The sequence below is a fragment of the Saccoglossus kowalevskii genome, chromosome 2 (assembly GCF_978046115.1).
Source record: "Saccoglossus kowalevskii chromosome 2, keSacKowa6.1, whole genome shotgun sequence".
Taxonomy (NCBI): Eukaryota; Metazoa; Hemichordata; class Enteropneusta; family Harrimaniidae; genus Saccoglossus; species Saccoglossus kowalevskii.
In genome coordinates, this window is record NC_140642.1 from 31,115,472 (window position 1) to 31,136,596 (window position 21,125).

At 36.8% G+C, this 21,125-nt stretch overlaps 1 protein-coding gene across 1 annotated transcript in view; it reads left to right on the forward strand.

Moving 5' to 3' along the window:
- The window catches only part of LOC100376752 (5'-3' exoribonuclease 2), a 100,605-nt gene that overhangs the window by 51,962 nt on the left and 27,518 nt on the right, over positions 1-21,125 (forward strand). Inside the window, exon 31 of the mRNA XM_002741135.4 lies at positions 20,735-20,792. Within this exon, the coding sequence (XP_002741181.1) occupies positions 20,735-20,792 (58 nt within the window). The remainder of the gene's footprint in view (positions 1-20,734; positions 20,793-21,125) is intronic.

Below are 21,125 nucleotides of genomic sequence, written 5' to 3' on the forward strand. Positions count from 1 at the left end.
TGACTCAGTTTCATCTTGACTACCACTTGAACAACGCTGCTCACTGTTTTTTTTTTTTTTCTTCAACGGGAATTCTTGATCACTTTGAAATTCCTATACTTATTTTTGGTCAGTTGGCCCGCTGTCCCATGAACCGTGGACAGATTGCTCATTTTTGATATATACAAGCGACAGTGAACGAATGAGTGAGTGCAAGCGAGTGAGGTGAAAAAAAAAAAGTAAAATAAAATAATAATAATCTGGTTGATTTGAGTCGGCCACGATGATGAATGCAGTGTTTGCAGGAACGATAAGCATCTAAATCAGTGTCATCTCCCCTGTGTGCCACCACTGTGTGTTAGTATAACGTCAGCCTGCATTTACCAATCTTTACATGCTCAGAGATGATATCCATGACTGAGTTTCTCCATGATTAATTTAACCAAACTGTTGTGTCATAAATTTCAAATAATGATGCGAATTACAAAAGGGTGACTGAGACTGACAATCGAGAAATTTGTCTTTGTTAAGTCGCTCAACAAAGAGAGGGGAGGGGATAGTAAGGAGGGAGGAGGTTGGGTGCGAAAGTCCATTAAATGCGTGTTGTAAGAGGCAATTATAGCCGACTTGGCTGAGGGCAACTGCTCAGGAAATGCAGTCGCTGCCTTCAGCGAGACGTGATCAAATATTTAAAGCGTTATAAAATTATGTTACATATCCCGGTGTTATTCCCTACAACACACATAACCGTTGTATGGTACGCCCCAGAGTCTTTACAGTCATTCAAGATGTCTTGTATTTCTCGTACTGTTATAGACCAAGACAGCTGAGGTAATTGATAAAGGCTGATGTGCAGTGTGCTGTTGACTGCGCTCAACTGATCACGTGGTATCCATGACAATTTTGCCCTGCTTGAACGTCACTGATGTCTGAACAGCAACCGAGATGCTTCCTAGCAACACGCGTCTCATAAGCGAGAATGTTCAATGACAGCCATCAAGTTGTTCTTATTTGGTGCATTTTTTTCCCCTTTCTTTATGTACATTATATACAAGTTATGATTAGACCCCCCCCCCCCTCCCACACACACTCGACATTCTTGTATACCAGTATTACGACACATAGCACATTGCATATTATGCTTAACCCAGTAGTACTATTGAAAACTTTCAAATCGCATGATTTGAAAATGCTTTCACCAATTGATCAACGCTTTTCTCCCGATTACAACTTGGTGTGGCACAACGGCTCAATAGTCTAGGTTTATCAATAGAAATGTATATTTTGATGGCTCTTGGAAATTATTATGCTCGACTTGGGAAAGTTGCCAGCGTTTGATGAACTAATAGATAAATGCTCCTCGTTGCGCAATGTGTTCGCATTATCGCATTACCAACTGGGGAAAGCAAGTTGTGTGATAGCAACATGGGGGGGCACCATTTGTTTGAACGTAGCACTGTGCATGGTTTTTTTTTTCCTTCAGATTGTTGGAGATGTATAATGACACGTTTGGCGATAAACGGTGCTTCATAAATGTATGAAACTGAAATTGTTGTCACCACGGTGCTTCATTTGACACGAACAAGCCGCATGAATTTTTGAATTTGCTACTCCTGCCGAATTTCTGCCTGGTGGAGCTCCTCATTCATACAAATTTGCAAAGAGTTAAATATGAAAACGCATCGAGTGTGAATTCTGCACTTTTTTTATATTTGCCTCGGTTCATTATTAGTTGGTCTCATAACGATGCTTTTGATGCGAGATGTAAAATAGAGAAAATCACCAGCGTTTTTTTTATTATATATATATATATATAGTAATTGTCAGTAGCGATAGAATCAGTGCTTGCATTTGAGGGAAGATGTCTGAATGATGTGGTAAACTAGAGAGAGAATGTGCGAGATAATCATGCTGTTTATAATGGCGTGATCAGCGTGTTTGCTGGAAATATCTATCTATATACATGTACGTGGTATAAATTGTGGCGAGCATTGCTGCGGCAGTGTTTATTTTGATTTAACAGAAAACGCAGGTCACTGTGTTATAAAATAAAAAATAAAAAGGGAGAGTTTAAAGCACGGACGGGTGCATTGCATGTTTGAAAACTCAAGTAGTCACTCTATCGTGATTCAATGCACCGTTTTATAGCTGTCTTTTATTTTCCCCTCTCTAGAATGATACGATCATACATTTTTTTTTTTTTTTCATTGATTGTCCTCTGGCGTTTTTGAATTCTGTGTTATTTTTATGTTGATGAAACGCAAGCATTTTTTCTGGAAACCCAAACTCTGTCGCGACAAATGCATGAAATTACTTGTTATGGTGAGAGAAAGAAGAAAAAAAAAAAAGACTATAGTGCTGGATTGTAAATGGTGTTTAGAGTAATTGAGGAGATTAGGGGAACAGACAATAAGGTGGCCTTATTTATCTCGTTGTTTAAGTCATACAATGGTAAGGAACAACATTCTACGCAACTGTCTCATTCTTGGAATTATCAGTAATTTCGAACAATCACCCAATTTTGTTGTTGAAATAATTGATGTGGACCAAATTCTGTAATATCCAAGTGCCAGAACTTAAACTACATTATGCTACGTGCTTGTCAGTCTTAAATGCACAATTGTATTTCATTGAAAAATGGTCAAATTTTATCTTGAAAATGTTGTTTTTTTTGCGTTTTCTTTTCTTATCCTTGACATGTTTTTTTTTTTTTTTTCACTTTTTGTCAGTGTTTGATATCTAAATCCTTGCTACTCTCTTTTACCGCAAGTGCTTGTATGCCTCTAATCCCAGCGTAAGGAAAGACGATAAGCGATCTAACCAGCCAGACAGACGAACAAAACAGGATTTCTACCAGAGTGTTGTTTTGGTGAAGAAACTGCTTTTGACAGTGATGACCTGTCCATCAAAAGTGTGTTCTGATCTGTCGATGCGTGGATACATTTATACCAAAACTAAATGCTGATATTTTCCTTCAATTTGGGAGTCGTTTTTTTTAATTTTTTTTTTAATGGTATTCTCTATTCTATAGCGTGTGTGTGTGTGTGCGCATTTTATTCCGTTCATCTCACACCCTTCTCAGGTTTTTTTTCACTCATAAAATTCTAGAGATATCAAATGGCACATTTTATATTGGTTCAGTTTAAAGGTAATGCATTAGGATAAATATAATACTGAAAGTTTCAGATGTATGTAAAAAGAGATTCTAGCCAAATTTGTATTTTTGCTGTTCTAACAATCTAAAATAATCCGCCAAAAGAACAGATGCACTTTGTAACACTTTATATTTAAAAAAAAAAATAAATGGGGGGAAAACATCTTTTTACTAAGTATGTGATATTTTTTTTGGTGCTATGCTGAGTGTGAAAAAATAGAGTTGTATGCGTTGTATGTAAATTTGATTCCTCGTGGGAATTGCAGCTTTTATTGCGGAAGAAAAAGGGTTTAATATCACGATAGTTTTGTGAGGAATTCCTGGTTCTATTCACACAGGCTATGCAATATCAATAATACTATATTGATAGGGGATACTGATCATATACGTAGCATACAAAAGACATTGTTACAGTACTTCCAGTTGCCTAATCAGTGGAGAGAAAAGTGTTCTGTATCCAACCTGCCCTGACCTAACGGTAATTTCGACACCGCTTTGTTCCATTGTCGGCTCTGTTGTGAATCTCAGAGTGCCTCAACTCTTCTTCCTTGCAAAGATTGAAATTGACTCTATCGTGATATAGCAATAACACTTTTTAAGACATTTACTGGTGCATATGTGCAATCAGGGCATTTTTTATTTTTTATTTTTTTTTTTCACACCAATCACTATTTGTGATTATTATTGAAAATGTGCTCCATTTGTGCCTCTGAAATTGATATGGAGTGCATGACTAAAAACTTATTTTTCTCCTGTGTGGTACCCCCCCCCCCCCCCCCCCCCCGACTGGTGATTACGCAAATTTTCACCAATGACCTGCTGTTTTTGTAGCTTCGCCTTTTGTAGCATGTACACGGCTCACTTTGATATCTCATTACAAAATTATATGACATCATATTTTAGCAAAATATATACATTGCACAATCTTTCCAGCAATTTCCCCCTCCATCCCCCTCTTTCTTCTTTTTTTTTCTGTTTTTTCAGTATTTTTTTTTTTCAATACCAGCAACGGTTGTTATCAACGGTGACCAATCATCGGAGAAGCTTGTCAGCCACGAATTTCATTCATAAATGACAATCAAGACTGGCGTCGTATATCTGGAAAGACAAAATTCGCTGCCGAGACATAGACATGAGTGGTCAGTGCACAAGGCAGATGAAAGGCGCCGCTGTATTGAATGATGGAGTACTGGGGAGTCGCAGTTTTTTTTTTTCTCCCTTACGTGACCAGTGTATGTATAAATCACAGTGGTCTGATCGTTGCAAGGCCGGTGTTCAGAGCTTATTGTGTTGTATTGTTACACCGCTACTATGTCTATCATCACTGTTGGTATCTATGTTGACAATCCACAAATGACTCTATTATTTGCTGTGTATTTTACCTCCCCCCTCCCTAAAAAAAACTATTTACTCTAACACCACATGATAAATGTCTTCTTTTTCCTACAAGGCCAAACAAGACCATTTTTCATCAGTTTTTGCTTGACATTGCTGTCAGGATCTGAGTCGGTAAATTCTCTCTCACTGACCGCGCCAGTGCCCCAACAAAGCCTCTTTCAGCAGTAACCGACCAGGTGAACACAAAAGGGGGTCACACACAATAACAAAACGCATCCTGTGTTTCACACATCTGATGGCCACCTTTCTCATCTTTTCCGTCTTCAATAACACAGTGTCGTATCTTGACATCGCCGTCTTTCTTCATTTACACTTAAGCAGTATGTCTGCAGACAAGGTATTGTTTGTTGGATTTTCCTTGTACCAGCAGGGGAGAGATATTCAGAGACAAAGCAGCGCAACTCCCAGTGACCATGCTTCCTGTCTGCCAACTGTGATAACTGGCACCATTACAAACCATCAGAATTACACCCCCTTCCAAATATGTCAATTTTCTATGCCTAAAATGAAAGTAATTTTACTATTTGAACTTGTATTAAGTTGCTGTTTTTGATGCTTGTATTATCACCATTTGCTTGTGGTTGGTGCGTTCTTTGCAAATAAGTTACCTGAAACAAACCTCTCCCTTTCTTCCTCCACCAGTTTAATCATACAATGAGTAATTGAACCGTTTTTTAATCAACTTGATGTTGTACCCTATGTAATAATATTTCACTGTTTCACTTTTAAAAACTCTCAATATAAAATCCGTGCTAAATAGAGAATGTCAGAGTCTGGACAGGAGAAATGTGCTTGACTGTTTTCATCGCCAATATCCTTTGATCTGCGACTAAACCGCTCTAATTTTTTTTCTTCTCTGTACTGGTACATAGTCTTAATCATATTGCGAAAAAGCTTACCACTGTCTCTCAATGAAAATGAGTATTTGCTGAAAAGATAAACTAATTTTCTATTGGTGCGACTTAATTCCGTGCATTCATAACACTGCTACCAATTTGCTAATTATGTCTGACGGCCATTAAAATTGACCCCAAGTTTCTCAGTATCGTTTTCTCGCGAAATAAGTTTGTCAGTTTTCAGTTCGACTGAAATCTGCTCTGGGTGCCGAAATGCAAGGATAGAATATTCTTTTCTTCTATTCTATTCGTAAGTTTGTTGGATGGATAGATACAATTGCCTTTTTACCTCGCTTTCTCTGCTCCAATCTGCTTAATTTACACACATGCAATAAAACCCAGACAGATTTCATTTTCGTTAGTTTCTTGATTGGTGGGGCATGCTTTTTTTCCCTCCAGTTGACGATAATTTGAATATTATGTTCATATATTATATACTGCCGTTGACGTGGCGCTGCATGTTTATCTAGATATATATTTCTGACTATATCCTCGAGCTATGTGCATGCGACGCCATACAAAATTTATTGTAAACGATTAGGAGACGGAATATTTTAGATGGCAAATTAGTAGCAATGTCGTTTCTCGCTGAAATTATCAATCAACTGGTCTCTAATCTGAAAGAGTTAGGGGGGCTGTTATTCCCCAAAAAAGTTACCATAACTTTGGGTGTCTTTTTTTTTTTAAAGGGGGTGATAACGTAAAAGAGAAAAAAGAGTAAAAAAATGATTAATTGTGATGTGACCTTTGGCCTGTGAAGAAGCCTGTCGTACACACTGAACGTGCTTCAGCGTTGATTGGTGCAACACTGCCTCTGTGTGTTTACACAAACAGAAGCATGTTAGAAGAAACCAATTATTGATCTCGTGTTTTTTTGTTTCCTTCCCGTGCAAACATTCCGCCACAAAGAGATGAGACAAAAGTGAAAAGAAAGAAAATGCATCAATCTTTATTTTTAAAAAAAGGTGACACCCAGAAAGATGGTGAAATTTTTGTGATTTCGGAGACTATAATGAAGCTTAACATTTTTGTTGCGTCTTCCTCACTTCACATATCGTGTGTGTGTGTGTGTGTGTGTGGGTGGGGGTGGGGGGGTTGTAATAGAAATTAAATTGTCAATGCAATTGATTTCATCACAACAAACATTTGATGAGTCGTTCTAATACAAGTTGGCTTAAATATGTCAAAAGAGATATGTAATAACTTCTGAATGTTTCTTCCATGAGATAACACAACTCAGTGAAAAAAAAATGATAATTGTTGTAACAAAAGTAACAACAATTTATTTGTGACTGTTTTTCCCCCTCCCAGTGTTCTAGACTTTTGCACCCTGCAATTTTTATATTCACTTTACTCGCCACTCATTGACAACTAAGTTAAACCCTTTACAAAGATGTCGAAGTCTACTGATGACAGTCGATGTTCTGTTTATTGTTTCACGTATGCTCATGTATGTTTTCATCCGTTGTTGAGTGTGTAGTTATTGTGCCGTTATTAGTAAAGAACTGGAAATTGTGTATCCTACCACTGCTTTAGGAGAGCCAAAACTAGATGTTGTTGATTTTTTTGTGGACATGTGTCATCAGTAAAGTACTTTTGATATTTTGTTGCAAGCATAATATTCCTCTATTCAGTGACACACTCTAAATAAAACTTGCATTCTTTTTAACTTTTATCGTCATAGCAAAGACATGTTAACAAGTTCTTTGGAGTTTGGTGAGACGATCGTAAAACATTGATTACTTACTTACCAGACAAAAACTCGACTGACAAAAAATTAAATTTAACTACATGCATACTAAATATTGACTTGATTTGAAAACTATTTCATACCACCAGAAAACTGAATGTTATTGCCATATCAAAGCAAACTATCTGTCATCCGTATTTATAAGTATATATTCCATACATACATCTTTTGACCGGCAGACAAACCGTATTTTGTCGCCTCAACCTCCATGTTTATAAATAAGGTAATTTACATCTTAATTACTTTGAATATTGGAAACCGTTTATTCGAGCGCGATACGGGTTGTACCCGTAACTTCATATTGATTAACTGCAAACAGGACCACTAATTGACAATATTATATTTGCAATAAAGTAAAAAATAGATTATGCTGTTGAAATTTGCCGGAAAATTTACGATAGCAAAAACTTTTTGCTTAACGAGTCGCGCAGCTTTCAAAGTCGTCGTTACATCACTGGGCGAGTTGTACAATAACTGTCAAATAATTCTAGAAATGTTTCAAATGGCATTAGGGAGTAAAAAGAGAAGAAGCTGGAATGAAATTATAGAAAGGAGCTTTCTTGATATTGACACTCTCCCTCTTACAGAAATATAGAAATGCGATTACACGATATAGCGATTTTAAAGTAAATTTGATTTTGGGTCATTAGTGTGAATCGCGGGATCAAGGGAATTATAGCTTGAGCGCTAAATCTGGTGCAAATTAATCATCGGTTGGAGTCTCAAACATAATCACTTTTTTTTTTTTTTTTTTTGTCCCGACGACTTCTTTGTTTTCCCTCGTACTTGAAGATTGGAGTAAGGATCGACTGAGTAAGGGACGAGAGCTTCTGCTCTCGCAAAGATGTTTACTTTGCTGAGAATGAAAGACAGCGCGACTTATTTGATGTTGGTGGTTTGTGCTGGTTGGCTTACTCGAATTATCGTAAATTTTTTGTCATTACAATTGTATTTATTCTTCCCTCCCCCTTTGGTTGTTCAGTACTTGTTTTATGTGTGGGCTGAAAAAAGTTCACAAACAATACGAATTTAAAGATTTGTTTTTAATTTGATTGTTGCAATTGTCATGTTGAATTAGTTTCACGTGCCAACATTCATCATATTTGAATCGCACCTTTTATTTGGTTTTGTCGGTTGTTGATCCGTTGACATCAGCTGGGACGCATAAAATATAAAATCTTTGGCATTAACAATATGATTGGACATAAAAGTAGGTCTCACGCTGGAACTGATGACAGTTCTATACCTGTGCGCATTTTTCCAGTGCTTATCAGAACTATAAGCGCATTTAGGGGCCTTGAAAGAAGAGGAGAAAAAAAAAAAGCATCAATATCATCTCCCCCCAGCTGTTAACACTCACTAGATCAATGTGAAATCTGTTTATCATACGTTGCACAGTTTTGTATTTATATTCAACTCCCTCCTGTTAAAAAGTCGGATGGTAGAAAGTTTGCAGCTGCGTGGCTGAGGTGAAAATAAAAAGACTACCATGGAACTTGTGGATGAAGTAGCTTCACATATTTAAACTGAATAGGTGGGAAGTGTGTAAAGGTAGCTGGACCCCTGAATCAATAGCGGTTATTGATCACTGCCACTGAAGCAGTGAAATCCATTGAACTTCTCGGTCTTAAGTGCTGTATCGAACCAACCAGTGTGATAAATCATTTTTTCCTTGTGGCCAAACAGGAACAGTTGAATTTCTTGAACAAAAATATTTGTTAGCACCTTCACCTTAGCCGGAAAATAACTCAAAATTCTGTGTGAAAGCAACAGATTTCTTTTTTTCCAAAAACAAAGAATAGTTGTGTGTATTTTTTATGTAATTCCCAGGTATGTAGCGTCTGTCATTCTTTTACTCCATATTTTGATTTTGTTTCCATTTTCCTAGAAATATTTATTTATTGTATATTTATTTTAAAAAAAATTCAACTCATTTTGACTTTCGCTAAATTTGAAATAAGGGAATTGATAAACTCACTTGATACTGAGTTGTACCAGTAGTTGGATGTTTTGAAAATAACGTTCCTCATCAAATTTCAATAATATCAGACAACAACTAAACCAGGCTAATTATGGAGACTGATACTACAATATGCTAAGTTTCTCAGAAGTTTTTTTTCTTCTTTTATTTTTTTGACAATATTTGTTACTTGATGAACAGTGCCTAACCAAGACTGACAAGTTCTCGGATTCTCAGAGATCAACTTTGTCAGTTCGTATTATTCGTCAGCGGTCCAAGAAGTTGTAGTATTTCTCGTTGAGCCTTGGCCCTCTCTTGCACTGCAATCTGATGTGTATTGGTATGGCAAAGTGGCCGCGAACACTACGCATGACTTATCGGTAGCTCTCCTTCTCTACTTGAAGTCGCAACTGTCAAAATTCATCACAAGAACTTTTGATAACCCGATTTTTATTTTCCGAACTTGAATCTTATTTACCGAAGTCCTCAAGTTATTGGCACTGCCCCCAATGTCAAGCCCTTGGTCATAAGTTTGCATTTGTTTAGTGTACTGAACGGAAGCTAGCTCCTAAAGACGTGCATGTCACCATAACACTGTATTCTTATGTTGCTTTGGATTATTTATAAATTTACCGGATGGTGACATTTTTTTCAATAAAATTCACTGCAAAACAGGCTTTTCACAAAGCAGAACCAGACTTGACATCTTAGTACACAAACCTGAGCTCTGACTCCTCCACTGGTCCCTTTCTTTTCAGACTGTAAATTCAAAGCATATGCGTACCAGGTGCAAAATAAAAAAATTTTTGTGTCCATTTTACCAGCAGAGTTTTCATTCTTTGTGTGATCTCTTACTTTGGGCTATCGATTTTCCATTCCAAATAAATGAATAAATAAATAAATAACAAATAAATGGTTAAATAGTTATTTTAAAACATCTTGTTGATTTGTTTTTCTCCTCTGCAATCCCCTGTTTCGTTCCCATTTCATTATTTTAATATCAATATACTATTTGTGTTGGGGATACAATTTTTTGCTTATCAGTGTTTATAGTAATGTTGGTGTGTTGTTGGACTATACCATATAATCATAACACGCTGTTTCACTGATTACTAAAAACAGTTTCACTTATGCTATAGCCAAATGTCGTAGAAGTGAACATTTCTTCCGTGTTTATTTGATGAAATTTGTCATGAATGTCCTAAAGTTATCAAAATCAAACATTTATTGCGAGGAAAATTTAATGATTTCCAAAACATTCATGCGTTAGATAATCAACATTGGTATTCATTTTAAATGACAATATATTTATCATTTGTTTAAAAACATTGGCAAATATAGCAGGATGGTATTCAAGACCTCAGAATAGTAACACTCTCTTGAACTGAAGTGTTTTGTCACAAATTTCACCTTTTTTTTTTGTCAATTTTTATCTTTTTTTTCCAATTTCTCATCCTGGCCAGCATTGGCTCCTCCCAAACATCCAAAATGGATGACATCTCATCAGTGATGAATCATAATGCTGAGATGCAATTTTAAAGAAAAATTACCTTGAGGCTGACTTGTTTAAAAAAAAAAAAAAAAAAACGTTTTCTCAAATACTTGAGTTTGTTTGTCTTCTATCTTGCTGGATTTCCAAATTTCTTTCCATAATTGGGGACAACTAGATTTTCTAGTTGTTATTCATGAGAACAGAGACTCAACCTGCGAGTGATGGATTTTTAAAATGTCAAGCAGCATGTAGCATGCCATGTCCTCTCCCCATGTTATTAACAGTTGGTACATCCTCTGCTGAAAACCACAAAAAGAAGCGTACACGAGAGCGCAAATTGAAACTTGTAATGAGATTTGTGCCTAAAACAGTGCATTGCTTCCTTCCTATCTGCATCGGCGTTGTCCTATTATATTTCCATAACTGAAGGAATTAGAACTTGACCACTAATTATATGTCATGAGTACGACAAGCTGGTGAGTGAAATTGTTTTTGAAGACCCAGTTTGTCGTTAAATTAAAGCGGAAGAGAAGAGACCCTGAAATGTCAACTACCTTGTTCATTTCTCTATTAGACTTTCTAATTTTTCTCCTGAGCGAGACCTCGCTGTTCTAGGTTCAGTTCGGCAGACGAAGAGTTAGCGACACTGCCTGCCACTCATACTCAAAATATTTGGAGTGGAGATTTTTTTTTTACCTCCCGCTACCAAAACTTGAAACTGTCAGTCTTGTTTTTGTTGGATGAAGACTCAATCTATTTCGTTTGTGAACGCTAGTCTTGTTAGTGTTGCACCTTTTCTACTCTCGCTGCAACTTTTCAAAACTATTTGTGTCAAAAAAAAAATTTAAAAAATGTATGAAATTACTTAATCTAAAATATTTTTCAGTAATGTTATAGATACCTTCCATGGTAGTTATGATTCGGGGTCAGTCAGTGAACTTTCCAGTTAAGATCCATGAGTTGCTATAGATTACTCACCAAAAAAATAAAACTGTAGTAAGAGGAGGGGGAGGGCATGCTAATTTTGGGGTAATCTGTTTTAAAAATATGACATGGCCTAACAAAAAAACAAATGTGCACACCTGAGTCAAAGCAGACACAACGTCTACCGTGTAATCTGCATAGAAATTCAATCTGAGCCCATCACAAAAACAGCACCATATTGAAATGACAACCAGCACTGACCTCGGCATACCGTGTGTGCAAATGTGCCGATAAAGTTCTCTAAATATTTTAACAACCATCCTAACCATCCGACTGAAACATCAGGAGGAGAGTCAGAAGAGCTTGAAGCAAGACCCCATTCGCATCACCTATATTATGAATTCTTGCATTTTCAGAAATGACATGTCTTTTTAAAAAAAAAAAATGAAATATGTATTTGAATGATGGAGATAGTACAAGAAAGTAACTTTTTTTTTTTTTTTTATTAGGGAAAACTGAATTAATCTGATTTGAAAAAAAAAAAAGTGAATTGAGCATTGAATCGCTACTGGAAAGTGCATCGCACATGCGTTTTTTCCTCGTGAGTTGGTCTCGAAGTGCTCTTGACTGAATTGGTTTAGAGTACAGTGGGATTTCCTTGCTAACTTATATTTGGACTTAAATGTTCGTCCTCCTGTGCTGTGGTTTTTGCCGATGTTGCCTCATTCCACCATCTCAAAAAAAGGGAGATCTCTGTATTGACATAACTTTGGGGGGAGGGAGTTTTCTTATTGTCATTTAATGCTCTCACACCACTCGAAGTCCAATAACAGCTAGACTTCCTGTAGAAGCCCTAATACAATTTTGGTAGCACCATCAATGACCTGGAGCTGAAAAACCTTTTAGCACAAGTTTTTCTCCTGTTTTGTTTTGACAAAAGCCGGCAAAACTAAGGCAGAAGATTTCCTCATTTAGGTGTCGAGACCACTCCTTCGCTCGGTGTGCAGGAAGTGGGTACTATGTCAGGAAATGGGCTCGGTGTTTGTCTTAGCAGCATGGACTGCCGCAGCCATCGCTGTTGCTTTCAACGCTGAAATTGTAACACCCTTGCCATGAGTAGAAATAGACGGCTTTTAATTACTTGATGGTTTTTGTCTCTAGTGTGGATTTCAATGGGGTTTTAAGATGCCCCCCTCCATCTTTTCATTCAGTTATTCACTAACAAAGTATTTGTTCATCGCAATCCCAGCTGACTGTGCTCGTATTCGGTTCGTAAATTTAATAAGAATCGCTGCTGCCCGTGATTGGTGCCACTCTAACGGGTACGGTGGTGTTTTAAATGCATCTTCGCTATTCATTACGCTGTTCTTTCTTGTTCCGAGAGATACGATTTCCATATTGGCATTAGATTACTTTTTTTTTTTTACTTTTAAATGTTCAGATGATTACTATATGATATTCGTGTTATGTCCATTTCTATGGCAACGCCCTCTCGAAATATTTTTCTTACTCATCAGCAGCGATGACGTCAGCGCACATTATCGATCTTGCCTGTCCATCACTATTTAAGAGTAAGCCCGCGCAAGATTGAGATATCTAAACGTACAAAACATAAAAGTTCCTTTGTTTACAATTCTGTCGTTCACACCTTTAACACTGATTATGATAACATCATTCTTTTGGGGGCCCATTTATACATTTAATATCATAAAAAAAATCATCTCTTTAAAAGTAAGAAATGTCGCACATAGATTTTCTTGGGCAATTAATAGTAATAGTTCAAATAATGGCCGTGATAAAAAAAAAGGTGTGAAGAGAATTCTGCCAGTCAATGAGCTGGCGAACTATTGCAAATGCACCAATCAACTGTTGGATTGTACTATACCTAAATTCATCCCAAAAAACGGGGGAAAAAACATTACTTATGTGACGCTGATCTAGTCTGGAAGAATGAGTGCCATAGAGAATTAGGGCCAGGTGTGAGGCGGCATGGAGTACTGATCATATAATAAGACATATGTAAGTTTAACGCATGAAATAGAAATAAGTTGCTACTTCGTTATCCAAGTTACGACGGCTTGCACATTCTGAGTCAGCAACACACACATATACATGCCTGTCCGTGTGTACACAACACAGCTTACAAAAAAGAAAAGAAAAAAAAAATCACAATTTTAACACTTACACGCTGTTGGACTGCAACAATAGAGGTGTTTGCTTACTTGTGTCCAGCAGATAGTTACACCGCCCCACTGCATTTTTCCCCCTTCATTCGTGTTGAATACAGTCGCCACGCAAACCGAGGTGGATGGTTCAGCTAGGGGATGCTCAACTCCAGGAGGGACCCCGACGCACAAGTCAGTGAAAAGTTGGATTCACTCTACTGACCATAGCACAAAAAATCGCCATGAAACCACAGTGACTTTTCACAGAGCCGAAGGCATGGAGCTTGGGTTACAGTTCTCTTACTATGATGTCTGAATGAAGTCCCTTTTGGTTTTTAGAATTCTCCCACAAGGAGAGAATAGAGTGAAAGAAATCACTGCCGGCGATTGAAAGAGGGGGGGAATTGGGCATTTTTGTGCACACCTGCATATGTTGGTCACCATTCAGTCCTGAAAAGCCACAAATAGAAAATTGACAGCAATTCACTTGTTTGCTCAGCATGTTTTTGTTTAAGGTGTAAGGCCATCATTGTGCGGCCGTTTAATGACGGGACCACCCCATCAAACAATCCAGGGGGATTTTAATTGATGGAGAAAAGTGTTTCACACTTTTGAAGTGGGGATTTGACCTGCCAATGGCAAAGGTGTGGATTAAGTGAAATGTTCTGTAATCCGGGTTTTTCATTTGTTCCCTTTGTGCTAATGCAAATAAGATTGTACCTCCAGCACTATAGTCCCACTGAGCCCCTGTCGACAATGGTAGAAATTAAACTGCCAGTCAGCGGACAACTAACATTGCCCAGTAATTGGCCAACTTTTCTCACTTCTCTGAATAGGAAAAGAGAAAGGGGGACCTCCGGAGGGAAAACTAGCAGAATTCCTTCAGCCGAGCTATTTTTTTTTTTTTTTAAACACCAGAAGCCTCTGCCCTCTCTGCCCATCTGATTGCCTGTATAATGGAAAGTTGAAGGGTGTTATCATGTCAACTCTATTTAGTAGATAAATATTGAGAAATCACTATTTGTTTACCAGCTGCCATTGTATAGGCCATGGACATGTGTTCAAATTTCCTTTTGTTAGCTGTAATGAGCTCTAATTGCTCCTAATTTGATGTCCTGTCAGCGCCAATTGGATAATCAGCTGCCGGGCTAATCACCCCCTTTGCCATCTGGGACTTTGCTTTTTTTCTTTTTTTTTTTTTTTTTTAAAACCTCTCTTCTTACAAACAGATTTGTGTATTATTTTTTTTTTTGGTACATTATACCGACTGTTATAATCATTATTCAGTTTGATTTATATTTTTATGACTCATCCTGTCTTGTTATTGAAACTTTTTTGATTGCAGGAAGTTATTAACTCGTTTATGCTTGTCCCCCCCCCCCCTTTTTAAAAAAACTTCCCTGCAGGTAGAAGCATAGTCTATTACAGACTGAGGTCACCAACCAAATAGAAATATTGCCCGAGGACTCAAAGAATATATTGCTGTTGTGACTTGTCTTTTTTTTCTCTCTCTTACTCTGTTTTCACCTTGTATTACTTTTTCTGCCATTTCAAACACCAAACCTTTCAACTTTCTATCACCTCCCAGCTGTCAGAGTATGTGGTGCCTGCCACGGGGCATCACTATAACCGTGTTGTACTGGCTTTCGGTCGGTCTTTTTCTTTCTTTCTTTTTTCTATAGTATACTAGTGTTGTGTTGTGCATGATACAGATACATCCTGTCTGTGTGAGGAGAATGGTTGACATTATTATGCACAGAAGGGTGGTTGGTTCTATTTAGTGGAGGTGCTAAAAAGCACTGGAAAGGGGTGGATGTGGGTGTGGCCAGTGTCAATCTCAACGTAGAAAAACCAGCCTTATCTGATTCGTTTACCCTTCAGAAAGTAAATAGGGCATTCCTAACTGCATTTCACTTAATTTATCTCTACTTCAACATCTACAGGCTCCATGTTGATAAAAACCCCCCCATATTTCTTCAATGTCACCTTCCTTAGATTGCTTGCAATTTTAATGGAAGAAGAGACAAAAATTATATTTTAAAACTTTTTTTTGAGATCATGTATTCTGTTATCGTACACCTGTGTTTTTGTTTTTAAATATTCTGCAAACTGAAATTTACTTCTTCACTATATATAAGGATGAGAGAGAAACTTAATTATTGTTTTGTTTTTTGCATCTTCCAATGGCACAGCCAAGCTGGTATGCAGCTGGTATTTTCATTGCATACTCTTCTTGAAAAACTTTCAAAAGTAGGTTTAAGAAGTTAATTAAATGGATGAATGTTAATCAGCTGTCTTTCAGCTCTGTCACAGTCCATTTTAGTTTTATGCTAAAAAATCAAAAAAAAATCTTGTTTCGGTCATGCTGTTACCGTACTACAAAAAAAAATTAGTATTACAGCTTTATCATTTTGTCATTTTGTTTTCCGCTTGTATTTTTTAATTTCTATCTTCAGTATCTTTGACTTTTTCTGACCTAATTGCTATTTAGATTGATTCAAATTGTTGAAATTAATGATTGACTCATTGCCATGGGCTTTACGGGATTACCATCTCATTGTGCCGTTTACCTCTTTCACACCCTGGTATTGACACTACTAATTGTTGACAGTTTGTTTGTTTCACACCTATTACAATTGTTCTTTAACTGGTCTAGCTGTTCCTATTGAATTTGTAGTTACTCTCTCGTTATTTAGCGTTAAGAACATAATAGTCAAAAGCTGATAGAATCATTCAAATGCTTTTCTTTTTTCTTTCTTGTTACCAAGGGTAGAACTCGCAGTGCAATCTTTTACTTGGAGTTGTGTCATGGACTTTTTAACTTTGTTTACACAATATACTTCATCTCAAGTAATATTAATCATATGTCCCTTTTATTATTGTATATATTTTTCTATTTGATAAAAGTTTGGATGGTGTATAGAGCTAGCTATCTTCATTTTTCTTTTTCACCTTTTTTTGATTTTGTGATTTTTAAAAAAACAAAAAAAAAAAACTTTTTTTTTTATTTTTGGCCAACTGTGATACTTCATGAAAATGATATTCTATTTAATTTAAATCTTCAACAAAAATAATAATATTTATCAATTTTATTCATACCTAAGAAATCAGGACTTTGTAATCAAAATCCAATCTGTTTCTGTGTTGGTGTGAACTGGGTTGGCAAAGTGCTGCAATTCCCATTGTTGTCTGCATTAGCTTTTAAACACTATGCCACATTACACTGATGCGGCAGTTTTGTACTACAGGGACACACTTGCCCATCATCAAGCATACACGTAACATTCTGCACATGATACCACGGTACTACATTAATTGTTGCCACCACCTGAGCTGTGACGATCAGATTTCCAAAAACAACATTTCTGTGCGTGCGCTCACCACATGTGCGTGTGCTTATATACGGATGATAACGTTGCTTATTCTAGAATATGTAACTCTGTAGCTCTGTACATTTTTCCATCCATAAAAAAAGGAAAACGAGAAAGAAACAAACGTCCATATCATCTTGGTTTCTGTGAATGGGTACAGTCTATGGCAGTATATACAGAATGACTCATAGTCGTCATAGTCGTTGTAGTAGTAGTAGTAGTAGTAGTATTAGTTTTACCTCGAAGGGAGTCATTTAGACAACGAATTCCCCAGTGGTTTGACTACTCCACTCTACTCTGCTTGTCTGGGATTGGAATTGTCAGGCTTGATTGAAAATGATGCTCGCAATATCTGCAATTGGTCCTATCATATGCAAATGGGGCACGCTTCTCCCGACGTAATATAATAGGAGGGGTACTGTCAATGCAAATTTCCCTTGTGGATCTAAAAATGTCTAATTTTTTTCTTTCTCTAATAGTTAAGTGTGAAAAAAGATGGTGGTGTCGTGGGTCATAGTTAATCACATTGACTTCACTCGTAAGTGAAGGAAAAAAAACAAGCCGAGACACATTGTAAGGCTGAGAGAAAGCTCACAGTGACTCTCTTGTTCTGAGTGTTACTGCTCTGTACAGTGGCCCGGCTACAGATATGGGATATCATATCCACCACCTAAGCATCATAGAACACGCCATCTGGAGTAGTTGCACTATAACATCACTGAGCGCTGCATTGTGATCACTGCCTGTTATTTGATGTTAATTTTCAATTAGTACCTCTCCCCAGTGACGTTGCGTTTCACTCTCGCCCCAGATCTCACTTGGTGGTTTTATTCTCTGTATTACAACGATAAACAGCTTCAGTGTTTTCGTGTTTTTTTTCTTCTCTCTGTGCCAGTCTGGTATCTTCCCTTTTTTTTTTTAACAAGTGCTTTTAAATAGACATCGTCACTGCTCCCTCAATCATCCCCTCATTTTGTTGTCCGCACATGTTGTATACTGATTGACTGGGTATCACGTTATTAGACAATGTAATCAATACACAGTGCTTTTCACACCTATCATGTTAATGTTTCCCCCTACTGTTTTTTTATTTCATCACATTTTTGTTTTGATTTGTTTTTTGGGTTTTTTTTTGGAACACCATTTTCTCATTTCGGGTACATTTGTGAAGCTTATTGTCGGCATTAATATTTATAGGAGGCAACGTGTTGAAAGCATTTGCAGTTTTGAACTTTGGCCCCATCGAGCTTTCACCAGCAACCTAAAGAGTAGCAATATGGCGAAATGTCAGACTTTCCTTTCTAGATAGCATTTAGTGAAGTGGCGCATTGTTTCTAGAGCGTATTCATCAGCCTCTCGACGCTTTCCTGAGGTCTTGGTTATCAATAGTAATTAAGCGGCGACTCTTGTGAACATCTTGTTGCAGTCTGTTTCTGACATCTTTATTTCATACTGACAGTGTGAAGTTCTTTCAAACCTGGCTACCCATATGTGTTTTCTATGCCACGTTTCTTTTCCGAATAATGACGAGCAATAATAACCGCTTACTAAATATTTGTTTCTGCCATTGTAAGGGTGGAGTGAAAGAAAATTCTGTTATACGAGGCTTTTGTCTAATTTTTTTTCTCCCGTCAATCTTTTTTTTTGTATTCCGGCACAATATGGTTGGTGCGAGTATTTTTATGACCCCCCCTCTCCATCTCTTTATTTTTCACCCCTCACTTTCTTTCTCTCTTGTTTTTACTTTTATGTGCCTGAGGGATATCATAGCAATCAACGTAATCCTTTTGTTTTGTGTTTTAAAGTGTGCACCATTTGTTTAATTATAATAGATATCAGTGATTACTGCATTATCTGCAAATTTGGATTCTCAATTTAAAGAAATGCCCCCTGATTTTAATATATAGAGACTCATCTTTAGAAATTTTCCTCTCTCACTTAGTGATGTTTTGTTTCTGTTTTTGTGGTTCAAGTTTAATTGTTTTTTTGTGTTAAATTTGTATCTATTCTTACTAAAATTATGTTTCTGCTTTTCATTTTACTGTGTATATGTAAAAAATTTAAAAAGTTTCAAAGATTTTTGTTCTTAAATGAAATCATTCTTGAATTGCAACAGTTGTTGCGCAAAGTGCATTTGAATTTTGTGTAAACAGACATTGTACTTAGTAATTTACACTCATATATGTTGCATGGGACCCACCATCAACACAAACACAGTGCAGGTACTGTGGTGCTTTAAACATTCTAGAGAGCAAAGTAATTTTTCCCATCAGGCAAATCAAATTCTCTTCCAAACACACACTTTAAAGGCAGTATGCATGGCAGGTCAAGTTTTGAGAAAGTTCACCATTAAGTACGTGTGGAAACTCGGTTGCACGTCAAAACAATTTTGAGGCGATGCTTAAACTCTGAGTTGCCACTGACGTAGAGAAGATCTTGAGAATTTCCCCATCGTTCAGAAGAGCTCTCGGAGAAGCTTTTGACCCATCAAGTTGTTTGGAAGCCCACACGTAGAATTTCACAAACCATTAATGTTATTTCTTAATGATGCTCCTGATGATGCGCTTATTGTTTTGTTTTTTTTGATACCGACTCTGGAGTTGCACTGTATATGTATATTTTTGTTTTAAATAAATCTTTTTAAAAAGAATTTGATTTGATCTCATATTGGTGTAAATGCTAAAATGATGGTGTATTATTCATGTGCTATCAATCTCAGGGGATCAATAACTAGAAATGGAGGGGGGGGCAATATATTCCACAAAATAAATGAAATTCCTCGCTAAGCGATACCTATCTGGTGTGTTGGATGTTACTTGTACTTATATTGCTGCTTGATGAGTTTCTGATGAGCAATATGTTTTTTTTTTGAGGTCCCATCTTTGTTTAATTTGCTTTCTTTCTTTGCTCTAGAATACTGCTATGTTACAAAAGTGGACGCCTGTAAAAAGAGCTGTCTCTAGTGGGTTTTTTTCTTTTTACAGCTTTTGAAGCAGCCCACAAGGATTGGTTTGAGCATTCTCCTTGTGTGGCAAGAGAATGCTTCATCCCAAGTACCCCAGAATTAGTTAGCATTCACCCCATTTCACCCTCATCATTCCTAATAAGACTGAGGAAATCAAAAAAAAAAAAAAGTTGACTATATATTTACGCATATATCATTAATGGTACTTCGTGAATTTTAGAGTATCAGGCTTCCTGTTTTCAAAAGGCTAACATGAAGTATGTCGGAGTAATTTTTCTGCTTTCAGCCGAAGTGTTCTCTTTCTGAGCTCTACAAAAACGGTCTAGTGCTTCCGTTCGGAGTTTATTTCATGTAGGACTATTGTTCAGTGCGTACTGCCATTGCTGTTGCACCAACACAGCAGGGTGGATTCATGTACGCGAAATGGCAACAGCTATGTTTACTACTTTCTACTGTGATCTAATAATCGGTAGCTCGTGCTGGTTCTAGGCCAGATGTTGCTTCATTTTATCCTCTCTTATGATTTTTTCTTTAACAGGTATTTTATAATTAATTCTGTTCATTCTAGTTATTTCTCCTTCTCTCATAAATACATTGCTTTCATACAATATTATTCTTTCATGTTTGAAATGAAACAAATCCTCACATTTTCTTTTTTTTTTCTCTCTCTCATTCTACAGATCACCGCCAGCATCATGGACAGTATCAGAACAACCGAAGTCAGGGATACGGCGCAAGGTAACAAAACTTTATAAGCGGTGTAGTTTTATTGTTGTACATAAGCCTTTTTAAATCTGGTTCCGTAAATATATTTATAAATTAGATTTATGAAATATAAAAATTTCTGAAATATTTGTACTAAAATTAAATATTCGCTATGATTTTAATTCTTCAATTTGTTTCTATGTTGGTAGTCATTTTAGTTTACTGTTCCTTGCATTTTATTTTGTTTATTTTTTTTGGCATGTAATTCTGTTCACTCTATGCGACATCAGTTGTGTGATTGTTCAGAGTACTATAAACTGCCTCTTCCTCTTAGCAGAAAACCCCAAAATGTTTGAAAACTAACTA